Source organism: Patiria miniata, unplaced genomic scaffold, assembly GCF_015706575.1.
Source record: "Patiria miniata isolate m_02_andy unplaced genomic scaffold, ASM1570657v1 HiC_scaffold_16, whole genome shotgun sequence".
Taxonomy (NCBI): domain Eukaryota; kingdom Metazoa; phylum Echinodermata; class Asteroidea; order Valvatida; family Asterinidae; genus Patiria; species Patiria miniata.
In genome coordinates, this window is record NW_024037054.1 from 7389859 (window position 1) to 7407148 (window position 17290).

The 17290-nt window shown below is 42.4% G+C and overlaps 2 protein-coding genes across 2 annotated transcripts; both read right to left on the minus strand.

The window, feature by feature from the left end:
* Positions 1-757: 757 nt before the first annotated feature.
* LOC119722842 (hyaluronidase-1-like) lies at positions 758-8447 on the minus strand. The gene is made up of 5 exons (XM_038193205.1): positions 8375-8447; positions 6754-6820; positions 2880-3246; positions 1954-2547; positions 758-1772 (listed from the first exon to the last, which is right to left on the minus strand). The coding sequence occupies exons 2-5, from the start codon at positions 6786-6788 to the stop codon at positions 1419-1421; spliced, it is 1350 nt and encodes a 449-aa protein (XP_038049133.1). The 5' UTR covers positions 6789-6820; positions 8375-8447; the 3' UTR covers positions 758-1418.
* A 6663-nt stretch (positions 8448-15110) lies between these two features.
* LOC119723217 lies at positions 15111-16265 on the minus strand. Its single transcript, XM_038193780.1, has one exon. It carries the CDS (start codon positions 16263-16265, stop codon positions 15111-15113), a length of 1155 nt encoding a protein of 384 aa, XP_038049708.1.
* Between the last annotated feature and the right edge of the window lie 1025 nt (positions 16266-17290).

Consider the following 17290-nt stretch of genomic DNA (forward strand, 5'->3'; position numbering starts at 1 on the left):
ATCCTATGAAAGCAAAACGTGATAGTAAAATTATTTGTTGACTTAAAATATCCATTAGAAAATATTGTTTACATTAAACAAAACTTAGCAAAAACAATAACCCGAATAACGAAAATGCTTTCAATTTCGCTGATCTTGCACTCATTTTGGTATTTCCGTAGCTTTGCACACCTCATACTGCGCGCGACATTTGACCCTGATATAACTCCGCCCCTTTTTTCACACGACGTTTGTACGACATTGAACTCGTATTCTGAGACTATACTTGACTGCACTATGTGATGCATGCACAGTCAGTTGCCGTGTCACGCGTATAGCTGCTATATTTTCCCGTCCACACAGCAACGCGAGGCCAGCGAGCGATGGCCGTAAAAAGGGCTTCAGAAAATTCGCAATTTTCATGGCAGACCACAACCGATTCAAACAAACAAAGTTGTTTTAGGTAGTTAAAAGACCTTTTTCATACATCCATCAAGGTATTTTTTTTCAAAAAAAGGATTTCGATGCATTTTGACGATATTATTTCACAGACAAATCGACTAAAAATTAGGTCATGAAAGAGTGAACCTTCATCTACAAAAAATCTCGTGAACGTGATGTCGTTAATAATATGTTGAGAATTCAAAGGCATATATATTGGCGTAGCCGGGGGGGGGGGGGGGGGGTAAGGGGGTATTTACTCCCCCCCCCCCCCCAATATTTTGTAAAGACTGCCTTTTTGCATTCAAATGCCCTTTTTTCAACGGGCTTATACCCCCCAATAATTTGTAAGGAGTGCCCTTTTTTTTACGAAGTGCCCTTTTTCTGAACAAGTGCCCTTTTAAGAAAAATAAGTGGTGCCCTTTTTTGTTCACGTCATGAATTTTCGTAAACAATTTCAGCGGTTTCAACTTTATGAGAATGCACCACTGACAATGCAAAAAGGCTGCACTGAGGATCCCCGCATTTTCTAAAGGTTGAATGCTCTCCTGGATTCTATCTGTGACGATCCATCATCTCGTCGAACTACCAACCAATTCTACTTAAAATAAGTACTGGACATATCCACCTGACAAAAATACAACCAAAATATTGTAAGGGTGGTGGAAATGGACATAGAAAAATGTGATTGTTAATGTTTAATACTTTGTAAACGTCCTGATTATAGGTTTTCAATGGCATTGTAGCACCATTAAATACAATCGCGACCAGAAAATTAAATTTAGTTAACAGTTAAGGACTCGGGTGAACTGAAAACTCCTTGCAAATCGGAGTAGACCTGTTTAAAAAAGTTTGCATTGTAAAACCACCGTGTAACAGCTTATTAACACAATTATCATATAGAACACTAGCATTCCTCATACACGTATATGGAAACCAGACTGGAATTAAAAGAAACACTTGCTATATTGGTATTAAAGTAATTGCATAGCAGATGATTATGCACCGATACTGCAGTTCGTTCCGCTCCATCCATTGTAGCACTGACACCGACATGCTGAAGACTTCTTAGCACCAAATTTGGAGATCCTGCCTGGAGTAACACCAGAGGGCGCCCCTGAGATGCATTCAAGAATCTTCCCCACACACCTGCCGTTTCCGCTGCAAAGAGAGGCAGAACACCGCGCTGCTGCTTGGGTAGTTTTCAGAACCAACGGGCCAAGGGCTAATTTGACGTCTTTTTGAAGACCCAGGCAGGCTGCTCGGTTGCTGGTGTCATTGTTGTCGCCCCAGAAGACCACACCTGCCAGGCCTTGCTCAGCAGGCAGCAGGATTGAGTTGTTCATATCCTCCTAGAAGACGGAGTGTAATTCTGATTTAATGTTTGTATTTATTGCTGTTACTTTCAAGGCGTTAGTGAAAACATGCACACAGGTGTCTTCGAGAAAATACAGATGCGGTGTACAAAACATCTAGTGTTTATTATCACTCATACTTGAAGATGTAATAACTTGTTTTTAAAAACACACTTACCAAGTTTAGAAAGAGACCGGTGTGTGAGTAGTTGAGGGCGACATAACTGTACATCGGCTTGTTGGGGTCTTTGGAGTTCTGTCTGACTCTTACAGCTTCTTGAAGGATGGTGTCGATGTAGACAGCAGTGTCTGTCCGAGTGTCCTCCTCCTTCATGTAAATAGATGAGTAGAGGGATGGTGAGGCATCAGTCAGCCAAGACATTTGATCGTTAGAGAGCACTGACGTCTGATTGCAGTAACGAGCGTCTGCGTGGTTGTTGCAGTACGGGAAGTGATAGAAGCCAAACAGTGCCTTCGGTCGTAGCTGATGGGCTAGTAGCACCGTGCCTTCGTACAGGGACCTTGCCGCCTCCTCGAACTCTGTCTTGGCCGTTGCCTCGACGGTCCCCTGGTCCCACGTCGGGTGACGACGGCGCACCAGCGCCATCGACTCGGCATTGTAGAGCTCGGACCCGGGGACGCCAATGTTCTTGTTCCACACGGGGCTCCAGAACTCCCAGTCGATGACGGCCAGGCCGGAGTAGTTTGCGTCCGGGATGGCCGTCCGGATATCAACTGCTACCTTCTCGAGGTGAGCTGTCCCGTTGACCAGCTGAAAGGATTCACAATTCATCCATGAAGTTAATGGAAAGCAATTCCTAACGCAGTAGATTAAAAATACATGTCGGCTTCGTGTATGTTAACTAAGAAAAGCCGGGATTGAGATCATGGATAAATCACTGTATGACAACTTCGGTTAAAAGCAGTGATTATGTTCACTCTACTCACTCAAAAAGGAACGCAGCAAAAATTGGGGCCTTATGTCAGGGGTATACCGATCAGAAGCCATCATCACATTGCCGCCACGGCGTTCTGAAGGTCGCAGGGATAATTATATGAATCCCACTTTAGTGATTTTCATTGCTCAGTTAAAAGTAAACTGACCTGAGGGAGCCCTCCATTGACAAAGTGGCCTCTCTGGATGTATGGAAATAATCCAAGATCTTCGTGGCCGAAGTACACCATGACGTCATTTCCTGTCGGGGAGTTCGTCAGGATGCCGTTGGAGCCCAAGTCTATATCGACACCGAACTTCGTCAGGCAGCGATGGGAGTTTCTGACGTTCCACACAGCCGTGAAAGCGCGGTCGGCTAGGGCTGGTGGTAAGGGGCTCGGGCCAGGTTCCTTTCCAGGAGAGAGTCCCACGATGCCTGCAACTCTGCCTCTGGGGGTTAGAGGCGTTACCTCACAAATGTTGCCTGTTGCCAAGATAAGCAGCAACCACTGTGCAAGAAACTGCATCTTATTCATCCTGGGTTATTAAGAAGAAAATACACATTTCACAATTACGACATCCTTAAAGCCACTGGTGTGAAATCGTCTTTCTAGATGGTTTATAGTTTATGGTTTATTTAAAAACATGACATATAGCAGTTAGAACTGAATTACATGACATTTACAACATTAAAAAAAACAATTATAAAGTACAAAAGAGATATAAAAAGTACATGTATTTAGACTTTGAACTTTGAAAAAAAGCCTACTCTGCATTCTGTACGAGGATAGAGTCTCGGCCTTATTTGAAATACATTTCTACAGAGAAAAAAAATGAAATGGACTTAAATTGTACATTATTGTTTAAAAATTAAAAATATAAAATCACTGGACAAGAAATGGTATACATGAATTATACATTGGTGTTTATTCATTTAGTAGTGTTGTCAAATAGGGCAGAGGACTACATCTGAATCGTTTGGTCTTGCACTTATATGTCCCAAATGTGTTTCTCTTTCTCAAGGTCATAGATGAACTATACCCAGAGGCAGGGTACCATGGTTGAGAATTTATCAGAGCGGCTAGACTTTTGAGCAAAGTCCTTGCATATTGGTGCCCTGCGATGTTCTAGGGTGTCAAGCTGCAGAGTAGCCAAGGCCTCGGCATAGGATGTATATTTTTTAGAGAGGATATACAGCGGCTGTATGTTCCTGCATTGGGAACATGCACATATCCTTTGCATGGCAGCCATCTTGTACTCAGTTGCGTACTTTTTTCTCACGGATGCGCAGAAGTAGACAAGTTCATTTGTAGTAATTTTTAAGATGGCTGCTGGTTGTAAAGAGTCTATTCAAGTGAGTCCGTTAAAAGCATTTTTGTATGCAGAATCATTGTAGAATAAATGGATCAGCTGAAATTCCGTTCGAAGGTTTCACTCTGTTTACAAGATTTGCTGCCGATCTGCTGCTCTTTACTTGTGCTTGTACAGCAAAACGTTTATCACTTCTGTAATGACTATCTATATATATAAGAGAGAAGTTTACTCGCCCCCGAGACGATGTTTGCTCCTGAAAGGATCCGAGACCGCGGGCTCCCGCGGCCCCAAAATCGCTCCACGTCCGTGGAAAAATGCGGAGGGTGTCTTCCGCCGGGTAGGACGCTTCGGGTCGTCCTAATTTTCCCGTACGGACTAGCGATCCGTTTCGTCGATTTTTGGTGACTGAATTTTGCACAGGAATTTTCCGTCGTGTGCGCTTTCACGTTGACTGCCTAGCCGCCCACCGTGCAGGCTTTTCTGCGTGTCTAGACTGTGCGAGGTCAGCGAGGTCAACGTGGGGGTTTCGTTTACGTGTTCTACTCGGCCCTTCTGCAAAAGCGTTCACCAAACGTTAGTATGTGGTGACCTTGGTAAAATATTTTTTGTCCATGGTGCGTGGCCACCAAGTGCCTCTATTCTTTCATATGCTTCGCTTGCCGCCCCTGCGCCGAGTGCAACGAATACTCAGAAGGACTATACATTAAGTATGCCTTGCGCGGTCTGACCAATCGAAAGTCTACACTGCGTAGTATTTCCGGGCTATGCAAAACTGTCGATGGCAACGCGTACTGCAGCCTGCTCCACACCCTGGAAACGAGGTTGGGTCTACGTTGCTCGCTATTTGCATGATTTGAAGCACAAGCATGTGAGTGACGTGTATAGTGCTCTGTCGCTTCCATCGTGTGTTAATACAGCTCCATGCTTCCACCAAGGCTGAGCGTTGTGAGTTCGCTGCCCGCCACAGTCTTGCGTTATAATTTCGGGGGCCTGTCTGGGATCAACGAAGGATCGATGCATTGCTTCAAACATCGCGATCTTAAACGCAGTCACACAAAAAATCGACGAAAATGTGTCCGATCCGGCGGAAGACACCCTCCACATTTTTCCACGGACGTGGAGCGATTTTGGCGTCGCGAAAGACCGCGGTCTCAGATCGTTTCAGGAGCAAACATTTCTCGGAGGCCGAGTAAAATTTGCTCTTATATAGATGGTTGACCCAAGTTGAATAACAGTTGACTCGACAAGTTCCTCGCAGACAGTCTCGCAAATTGTAAGACGTTCAAGTTTACGTTTGTTGAAGAGTCCAATATACTGAAACTTAATTATGACCTTCCTAATCAGCCTTCGCCTGTGTACTACGGCAAGCCTTTCAAGTACGTTTTCTCACAAATGCCACTGCCTCACAAAATGCCAATTTAACAGACCAACGGGAACATTTACAGACTGTTGCCATGGTTCATAATTATCATGGGCGTCAATCGGTGGGGGACGGGGAACCCCTCCACCCCCCCCCCCCCCCATTTTAAAGCGGTGGAGACTTTTTTGGTCCCCTCCCCCCCCCCCCCCACTTTTCTTCCCCGAATAAAAATTGTAGCTACTACATGATTCTATTACTCTGAATAGCTGATTCAATGACACCAAACTCGAAAATGATGTTTCAAAGATGATCTTTTGCTTAAAAAAAAAATTGTTGTAGTGGTCAGAAATTGCCTCAGATCGCACCACAGAAATTGCTTTTCTATAGCTGCATGTCTTCTCAACTAAATCCCCCAATTACATTCATCTCCCCACATTTTCATCCCCAACTCTACGCCCTACCCGATCTATGATCGGGTAAATCAACGAGGGATCGATGCATTGCTTCAAATATTGTGATCTTTGAACTATGTTGGGTTGGAATAACGAAGAGTGCATAAATAATAATATTGGCGGTTGTTGGCTGTTTGGCCTTGCTTATTTGAACCATGCCAACTTGAATAAAATAGTTAAATCGGCTTTTTCCTCGCAGGTCTCGCAAATTGTAAGAAGTTCAAGTTTACGTTTGTTGAAGAGTCCAGTACTGTACCTTCATAATGACCTTCCTCCATGATTCACACTATGTAATTTTATGGTAACACACTCAACATTTTTATTGCAAATGCCACCTTCACGTTTTATTCCATTATGATTTATTGTCAAAACAGTACAATCAGCCTTCGCCTGTGTACTATACGGTAAGTCTTTCAACTCAGTTTTCCCACATTAACAAACGCGACTGCCTCACAAAATGCAATTTAACAGACCAACGGGAAAATTTACAGACAGTTATACATGCCATGGTACATAATTATCATGGGCGCGGCGTCTATCGGTGGGGGACGGGGGACCCCCACCCCAACATTTTAAAGCGGGCAATATCGTTTGGTCCCCTACCCCCACTTTTTCTTCCCCGAATAAAAATTGTAGCCTACTATAATATTCTTTTGCTCAGAACAGCTGATTCAATGACTCCAAGTCCAAACTCGAAAATGATGTTTAAAAGATGATCTTTTGTTTTACTATCGTACGTGGTCAGAAATTGCCTCAGATTGCGTCACCGTAAATTGCTTTTCTATAGCTACATATCTTCTCAACTAAATCCCCCATTTACATTTAACTCCCCACACTTTCAACCCCAACACAAATACGCCCTACCCGATCTATGATCGGGTAAATCAGCTTGTTATTGATACGAATAAAAACACTTGCCCTTGTTGTCTTGCGGACGTTGTGATCTGCTTCATGAGTCTAAATTGTTCCGGGTGTTGTGTGCAATCTACACAATGAAATCAAAACACTGTTCATATACACGCGTAACCTTGGCATCAGGAAATGATAAAGGAAACCAGTCTTTAAAGGGAGACTTTTCCTGTCTGCTGTCACGAGGGCAGAGTCAATTAACATCTGCGTATATTCGCTCTTACTAGAACACATGTGCGGTTTTGTCATCGACCCTTAACACTTTCGTTTCCTATTGCGGTCTCGGCATTTTGCTTTGTCTTTCACCTCGTTTGTGTCCATTCATTTGCAGTCGATTAATTCTTTCCATGTCTATTTCTCTGTTCGCAGCATTAGAAAATTACTTGAAAGAGAAAGTGTAAGAAACAGAACGGTCCAAGAACAATATTTCCTGAAGATATGAAATATAATTGGCTTTCCCCCTCATCCATGGGCGTCGCCAGGAATTTTTTAAGAGGGGGGCAAAAAAATTTTTGGCCAAAAAAAATGCTTGTATTTCTCAACACATTCTCGATCTATCAGTTTTAGACGGGGGCAGGGACATTTTGCCCCCCCCCCCCCCAACTCATTAAATTTACACCACTTTGTCTTCGCGCCTCTTTTTCTTTTCTTTTTTTTCCCGTTTTTTTCCTTCCTTTTTTTTTTTTTTTTTTTTTTTTTTTTTTTGCTTTTCCAGGGGGGGGAGGGCAAGTGCCCTCCTTGCCCCCCCCCCCGCGACGCCCATGCCTTCATCGATGTCAATTTATAAGCACTTGTCTTACTAGACACACGCACTTTCAGATGTCAGGATTTGTTCCAACAAGTCTTCGGAACAAATATGCGCCCTTGGCCATGCAGAGCTATACCCTCTATTACCCCAAAGTTGTTACTATTTTGCACCGATCTACCCTCCTAAACTTTGCAGGGTTCTCGATTTGCTGTAAAATTTTCACCTATATTAACCTATATATACAGCAGCTAATATGAAGGCCAGGAGGCCTCTACTAATGCCCGTAAAAGTGCAGAACGCACAGCATCTCCAAGATGACCGCCAAGCATAAGGAATGTGATGTTAGCATTAAAAAGTGCATGATCACTTCATTGTGAACTAATAAGAATCGTACTTGCGTTTTACGGGAACATTTTGCTATGTATTAATTGATTTTTGTAGTCGAGTTCATCGCACAACTCACAGCTTACCAAGCTAAGGCAATGCAAATTATATGGGTTAGAGTACACATAGAGCTAGAGACATGTCGACCGGTACTTCCATGATAATACTCTGCATTATGAGTTTGCACCACGTAATAATAAACAAACAATAATGATTGCATAATAATTGAAAGAGTGGCATCCACATACTGAATTTTCTTCCATGGGAAAGGCTGTCGATTTTAGAGCAATATTTACATGCGTGACAGTTCGATCATCAGAGCTACGCGGTCTGTACCTTGGATAACCCACAACCTGGCTCCGTTCCTGCACCTGTCTGTAGTGAGAGCCCTATACTATAGGAATAGCGTTTTCATTGCATTAGGCCCCTACCTAGGTTAAACTGTAATGAAGACCAACTCTTCGAAGGACAAAACTAGATAGACATTGTACCTTGTACCTTGTACCTTGTAGATCAAACTCCTGGACGGTCCACTAGTACAGGGACTAAACTGGAAGTTGACGAGAGTGGATTAATGTCTAGCGGGGGCAGTGATGTCTCCGTTGGTTTTGGATGGAGCTTTTGAAGGCTGCAGAGGAAGTTATTAGAAAAGACTTAATTTAAAGATGCTACAAAAAAGTACAAAGTAAGTCTTGAATGCACCAAAATGAAATAGAATGCCCCAAAACGAAAACGAACATTCAGTGCAAAATCTGAATGAATGAATGAATTAATTAATGAATGGATGAATGAATGAATGAAAGGATGAATGAATGAATGAATGAATGAAGAATAAAAGAATGAATGAATGAATGAATGAATGATTGGATTTAATAATGGTCATACCACTAGTCCAGTTAAAATGCATGGGACAACAATTATTGTTTGTTCCCTGTTATAAAAAAAAAACAGGTTTGATTAAAGAATCGATAATAAAAGATCACGGACCAATTGGGATAATGAAGACATTCAATCCTGTTGCCTGTGCAGGTAATCTCGCCGTCGGTTGAATATTCTCTCCCAGAACCTGTCTCAGTCAGTGCGGTTGACATGCATGTCTTACAACTCCAGGTCTCTTTCTCAGTGGGCGCTACATTTCAGCATATTCCCGTTTAGATTATCGTTTTCTAAGTTTACCGTCCAACTGATATATTATAATGCATGTAGCAAACCTTAATGTCCAGAAATAGAAGCAAATAATAGGCTTCAACTGTACAAAGTGTACGTTAAGAACACCATGGTTACATCATGGAGCTACCTTGTGTAGGGCCTGTGCCCTGACCTCGTGTTTCCCCACATACACTCTAAAAACTGTGTTTAGCAATTAAACACAGTCTTGCTATCACTTTGTAAACATGTTTAGGAGCTAAACATCACGTGTCCAATTCCTAAACATCAATGTTCAATGGCTAAACACTAGCCATCCTGACCCTAAACATGTTTAGTATTTAAACATGTTTACAAACTGATAGCAAGACAATGTTTAGAAAAGTGTTTAATTGCTAAACACAGTTTTGGCAGTGTACACTAGTTGTTACGTAGCGTTACGTAAATCTCGCTGAGGCAAGGCCACTGGGCCGACGGCCGCCGGTGATTGTATGCTCTCTTATGGGCTGTATCTGTCAGTGCACAAACCATGGTTTGTGCCATGGTCCGAGTAATGAGTTTGATGTGGTGGGGCACTCCAAAGTAAAATGGCTTCAGGAAAAAAAAAGACCAATAAACCAAAATCTTGCTGCTTGCTTGAATGACATTAAAGTTGAAACCTTAATTGTATTGCACATTATTAGAGGATCATGGCTGGCTGGTTGACGGATTGTTGATGAAATATAACGTTATATTAAAGTTCAGGTGCCAGTCAATCATTAACATTCAAAGCAATAAGCTCATTGTCACATCAAAATCAGCCTTAAGGTTCAGAACACAAAGCCAGTATACCGGTGTAGCATGAATTTAGGTTTTATGACATACGGACTCATTGGTGATATTGCGCATGCTCTTAATTGCATAGATAATTAGGAGGGGGACCGGTCACGTGAGAGGGTTTAACCAATAAAAGGGAAAAGGAGTCCGATTTTCATACGAGTCCGATTTTCATATGACACCGGTACGTTATTGCACATCAATCATTTAAACTGTCATCAGTAATTTCAGTGTTCACATTGATAAATGAATGTCATTCATTTTACGAGGACACTGACAAAATGACTAAAAGAAGGCTGGTCTTTTGTATTCGTCTTTGTGTGTTGTCTGTAAACTATTAAGTAAGATTTTAGGCTTTGCATGGTGGAGATACTAAATAATGAAAGGTTTGCGGAAACACCATGTGCGAATAATTTCAACTAAGAGAATGGTTCTGAAAAGAACCAGAGGTATAAACTCGACGTTCCGGTCAGTATGCTCTGACCGTCTTCAGGAGAGTGCCTAAACTCTGTAAACTATTCTTAACGATATGAGTGTTAAACAGTGACTCAACAGTTAAAACGCACTCATCGTGACGTCAGACAGTAATACTTATATTTGCGTTAACGTTGTCTGCTCTTATGCTACTTAATTTTTGTTTGTCTGATGACAGTGTAACTTGTTTTCTTATAAAGTGCCTGTCGTTCTGTACAGATTTTTTAAGTCTACTGGCATTTGCAGCATTTGTTTTTGCGGCCGGATCATCTCTTTGCTGTCTGTCCTAACTCGTCTGTCTGCGATTCCGTAAATCAGTGGGTTCACTGTACTGTTGATCAGAAAAGTGATTTCCTCAAAATCATCATAAAAATGTAGTTCCAAGATATTAGAGCAAGAGCCAGGATCATTTATTTTTTTGAAATGACCAAGTGTTAAGTGGATATTTTTGGAAAGGTTACACATTGCGGTACTCTTATGGTTACCTGGCGGTGATAAGCAGTGATAAGGAAATGCAACAGCCGTCGGGTCAGTCAAATGGACTGTGTACGCAGAACGTGTGTATTACTGACCCGGCGGCTGTGAGATGTCGTACTCAACGATGCGCAGCACTGCGAAGAATACAGGCCTGCATGTTTACGTTTTATTACCTTATCAAATGATTTCACATCAATAGACGAGCATTCAGAGGAGATGTCTGAGTACTCTGAACAGCATATTCGAAATTTGATCACGCTAATGTAGGTGTTTGCCTAGCAATAGCATCCTCCTTAGCAACCACTGCCGCTGGAACAAACTTTTGCCAGGGGATGCTGGAATTTGTAAAGAAAATTAATACGAAAGCGGAGCGCAAAGCCCTTACGTCGTGGCATAATTTGGAATATAGATGCTCTGTGGTGCAATCTGAGGCGATTCCTGGCCACTTTCATTTGACTCTTTCAGCACAAGTTTTTTGAGATTTTAAAGAATTTTGTTTCGAATAAACTGTTGTTCTTAAAGTGGAGAACCCTGTATTTTATCTCCATTTTGGGTCCATTTAATTCTGGACAAAGAATTTTATCATTATGCATGACATCGCAGGTAAATATTATTGTTACAAGGCTGTTTTCTTACATTTAGTAAATTCCGGCGTGTATGTTTTGTTTTATTTTCCGAGCCCTTACGGCGTCGGGCCACCGGGCCAGGGGCCCGCTTTAAGGCCCCGGAAAATGTTGAATTCTGGATGCACTGCGATGAAATATACTGAAGTATACTGAAACTTATAAAACCCGAAAGGATGGTTTGGGGTTCAAGTTCATACAAATGGTTCCACTGGAAGCGGATGAATTTCTGTTCATAAAAATATTCACATATTCTAACTCACCAAACGATGTAGATCTGCATATATTTCCAGTGTTATGTTTGTTACATGGAATGGCAAATATAAAAGACTAAAATACCATATGCATTTATATGATTATGATCGGTCATCATCATGTCGGGATCGCCTGGGTTGTGACAACATCACGAGCCAGTCCCTGAGTGCTCGGTCTACTGAGTTTTTATGAGGAAAAACTTGCAAAGGGTAAAACTTGAATAGCTTTTTTTTTTAAACGAAACTACACTGGAATTGGCGTAAAGGATGACTAGTTTCAATGAAAGCCGTCCCACTCCTATTGGGTTGGGGATGAGTGTGAACCTTGTTATTTGTTAATGCTGAGTACAGAAAATGCTAGCAACGTCAATGAAACTTTTAAATGAAAAGAAAAACCTTCAGGGGAAAGGTATGAACTTGTGCCCCTATTGAAAGATCGAATGAAAAAAATTCTGGCAAGCACAATCAACTTTGCCACCATTGTCATGGCCGAGGTTATTGCTTTCGGGTCAAAGCTTCCATCGTGCCGGAAATATCATAGACATGTCATGATTTTAGAAATTATACCTTGAGAGAAATATCGATTCTGCACTGCCTGAAGATTTAGAAAATACTTCCTCTTGATATTTAACAGTGTATGTGCTAGACTTTCAAAGCGCCGCGTTTAGCCGCGGCAAAACTAGAAACGAACAAAACGAAGGAGATTTTGTAGAGCAAGCATAATGTATGGGGGTGCTGTAGTATATTCCAGCACCCCAATCCAAAAAGTTAAGGGGGTGCTGCAGTACCCACAGCACCCCCCCCCCCCCCTCCGTTCCCGAGGGCTTGTTAGCAACAAACCTTTAGAGCCCAAATAATTTACATAAATCTACAATACGAATCTAAATACATTGAGTTGAATACGACATCCAACAGCCGCCGGGTCAGTAATACGTACATTCTGCGTACACAGTCCATTTGACTGACCCGACGGCTGTTGCATGTCCTAATCGCTGCTTATGTTACGTCACTTATCTGCTCCTGGTATCCAGGTCCACCGCCAGGTAACCGTCTGACTATTCAATTCGAATTCTCCAATGTGTAAACTTTCCAAAAATACCCACCAAACACTTGGTCATTTCCAAAAAATAAATTACCCTTGGCTCTTGGACTATAATTATAGGCGATGAGGCGAATAGTATCTCGAATGTTGATGGGATGGTGTTCAGCGTCCCACCCGTTTTCGGCTGATGCAGTCGAGGCGAAAATGTTCTCCATTGTGTTTTAAGTCAGTTGGATTCTAAGTAAAGATTGACACAGCGTAGGATTCACCTCTCTCTCTCTCTCTTAAACTTCAGACTTCGTGGAAATAAAGAATGACTCGAAAAATTCATATCGAACCACTCGGCTTGTCTGATAGTGTCGACTGCAATTTACGCCCGTTTGCAATTTCTTCCCGCCTTGAACTGATACAAGACACTTTTCGGCCCTTCTAATAAATCTACATCAATCTGATAGCTGCTGGCAAATAATAATGGGATAGGCCTATTGGGCTGAAGTCGAACAATTGACTCGTACAATTCTGCACAATTTACATGCATTCCCATCCGCTCATTTCAGCCAGTTCAGTTGTAATGTCGCTTTAAACCTAAAGCATTCGGTTTCCTCCAGCCTCGAACTGACAAAAGACACTTTAGACCATAATCATGTTGCGGCCATCTTGATTTGTTTTACCATTCAAATCAACGTAACCAAAGCGAGGCTGGAGAGAAAAATAGTCTGGTTCCTTTTTGCACAAAAACATTATCGTTCAAAAGTGTTGTTGGATACATGGACCATGACCAAAATGGTGGCAGCATGATAAAGGTCTATGAGCTCCGTGCGCTACCAAAAGAGGGCGCCCTTTCACCTAACAACGACGTCCCATGGGCGGGACATTTCGCTGGTTGACGCGCACCGTTCCTTGTGTGTGACGCACGTACACCAGGGGATTTGAACGCAGTGGCCGCGCTTCGCGGCAAATGAATTGCAGTCAGGCAAGATGGCGTCGGTCGTTCCCCCCCCCCCCCCCCCCCATCTGTACTTCCTCTGCCGGTGAGGGGGTGCTTGTGAACAGAGCGGTATAATACAATTTGATAGTTGCAATTTGCCGGCAGATATTATGATTATCCACGTCTATCTAGTGTACGTATACGGTAGCGTGTTTTAGAGCGTAACCTAGGTAACGAAGACTGACTCGTCAACATACGAGAGTAAATCACTTAAATAAGCCCAAGTCGAGCTGCTCGTTTGAAGGACATCAAAGCCTAAATTGAATATTGCATATTCATATTAGGAGACCAAGGCTGGTTGACGGATTGTTAACGAACATGACGTTATTGCACGGTCCTGAACCTGTCAATCATTAACATTTACACTTGAGTGGGCATCATTCATTTCTATATTTATCACAAAAACTCCAAAATAATCTAACCGTCACATCGAAATAAGTTTGAAAGTTCAGCAAACACTACACCGCTACAATATTATCATTCAAACTTTCATCAGTAATTTCAATGTCCATATTTATTTACAAGTGAACGTCTTTCAATTTTATATAACGGGTACAAAATAACAAACTATTCAAAGAAGGCTAGTTGTTTTCGCCTTTGTGTGTTGTCTGTAAACTATTCATAATGATATGAGGGCAAGTGACTTTTTTTACCAATTACAACGACTGGGTCGTAGTCACATATTTAACGCCGATTTTCTGATAGCAAGAAATAGATACAAAAGAGGTTTCATTTTCGTAATGTTATGGGCTTATAGACCTTTTTTTACCTCACATTTGTGAGTGACATTTAGCCCGTACCTGCGTACTAAATGCACGCATGGATATTACTTTTGTTTACTGTGCTTCACTTAATAACAGTTCACTCATCTTGACGAAATCAATATTAAATGTACATGACCGTTAACGTTGTCGACTCTTACTACTAAATCTTTTTGTCTGATGTCGCAGTGAGTCGTGTTTAATTAGTGCCTTTCGTTCTTCTTTTATAAGAATAAAATACAGATTTCTATAAGTCTACCAGCATGTAAAGCATTTGAATTTCCGGAAAATATCCTTACAGTCTTTTCTTTAAACGTCTGTTTGCAATTCTCTAAATAATTACTTTTAGCTTACTGCGTATAGACGCACTCGTCGTGACGTCGTTGGCCCTACATGGCCGTTAACCTTGTCTGCTCTTAACTTTTTCTTTTGGTCTGATGTCACCGTGAAACGTGTTTTCTTAGTGCAGTTTCGTTCATTTTAAGAATTAAACAGATTTCTAAGTTTACCAGCATTTGAAGCATTTGATTTTGCGGATCACCTCCTTGCAGTCGTTCCTAAATCGTTTGTTTGCGATTCCGTAAATCAGCGGATTAACTACACTGTTGATCAGAAGAGTGATCGAAATAGCTCTAATTGTGTTCTCAAAGTCATCATATGCAGGACGCATACGATTTTACAACGGTAACAAGGGAGGGGATCCAGGTCACGAGAAACACCACGCTGGTGATGAAAAGCATTCTGGTTGTCTTACGCTGTAGTTTGGCAGCACCGACCCTTTGAGGGGCGTGTCCTGGCTCTGGACGGCTCTGCCTCTGCGATGGGGTATTGTCTTGGGGCGCAGCTTTGGGTTCGGGGATCACATTGGGTTGGCTAGGGCCAGAAGAGTCTTGGTGTGCAAAAGATACAACGTGAGCAGCAGTGCATACATCGTTGGGTTTCGCTTGGTGAGAGTTTGCGTGCATTGACGAGCTTGTGCTTGGTGGATGTACGAACCTCGTCACGGCCTCGTCCACAAATGATTCACTTGTCGGTAAGTCCATGTTCTGTTGAGGTGGTGTCAGTCGTGTCGAGCAGTTAACTTGACGTCCGACTCTCAGATCACTCGGAATGCGTTCAGCATCGCGTGCAGTTGGAGCTTGGGCGGGCCCTACTTTGACGTGTTTACGGATGGTGACGTAAACTTTCCCGTAACATGCACCCATTGTCACTAACGCTGTCACAAATGAAACTAGCTGTACAATCTCTACTATTTTCCGGTATACCTGTAAAGAAGGGGGTTCGGTGCCTGACACTACCAAGCAGATATTCAGGGCCATTTGCCCTGCGTTGATAGCAATTGCAAACAACACTACCACCAAAACAGCCATCTTAGACCGCCGGGGGTTGAAAATCCGTTTTTGCGGACGGCATACGCAGTCATAGCGTTCTACCGCAATCACTGCAGTGATACTAAATGACGAGACTATTGCTGCGTCAGTAAGTGGAATAACTGCGTATATAAGCTCCTGGAATAATGAATACGCAAACAAATGTCCGCACAAAAATAAAGAAATCACGATTATCTCCGGGATACTCAGCAAGCACACGGCCAGATCAGCCCAGGCCAGGGCTCTGATCAGAATATCGGTACTGGTCTTACGAGTCTTGGTCCAGTAGACACGAAGAATCAGGCAGTTACCGGGTGCTCCGAGTAGAAACACCAAGACATGGGCGATGAGGAGAATGGTATCTACGTTGACGGCATTTGGTCTCTCAGCATCCCATCCGTATTCAGGTGTGACATTCGAGGCGAAAATGTTCTCCATGTTTTGTTCTAAGTCAATTAACTGGATTATAAATATAGGTTCGCAAGCCCAGGTTTCGCTCTCTAAAAATTGCACTTACGTCGAACGACTCGATTCAGCCAGTTCGGTAGATTGAGTCGGTTAAGACCCAAAGCCTGTGATTTCATCCCGTCACTCGAACAAAATTAATGCAAGACGCTATTTTTGTAGGCTCTTTTTAATCTACACCAATTTCATACTGCACTTCGCTGGCAAATTGTATTGGGATATGATTATCCACGTCCATGTACGTCTATGGTGTAAGTCTTTGTGTTAGCCTTTTCAGTGCATTAAATGATGAAGAATGATTAGTCAACATACGAAAGTAGGTCCAATTTAATTGCTGCCTTTTGCTGGCAGACAATAATGGGACATTCTGATTATCTACTCCATCATTATAGGCCCTATGAATGGCGATTCTGTGCATAGGTAAATGTATGAAGATATTTGACTTGAGTATTTAACATGCCAGCTCGGTATATTGGGTCAAAGACCCAAAGCCTGCGATTTGATCCCGCCACTCACACAACTGGACGCTATTGTATATGCTCTTTTTAATCTACACCAATTTCATACTGGCATTAACTGCACTTCGCTAACAAATGGTAATTCGCTTTTCACACTTCCGCCATGGGCCTGCAGAGCCTCGATCTGGAAGCTTTACACAATTAATATAGCCGGTTCAGAAATTCCTGTGTCGGGGTTCAGATCACTGAACCGGCTATTTTTATTGTGTTAAGTTGCCAGATCGAGGCTGTGCATGCCCAATGGCGGAGCGTGAAAAGAGCAAATGGGATATGATTATCCACGTCCATGTTTTTCTATAGTGTTTTCAGTGCGTTACCTCGGTAACTGCGATGAAGACTGATCAGTCAACATACGAGATTAGGTCCAATGTAATTGCTGCGCTTTGCTGGCTGACATTAATGGACTATTCTGTTTATCCACGTCCATGGAGTGTAAGCCCCAGGAATAGCGGTGTCAATGCATTACCGTATGAAGACCGA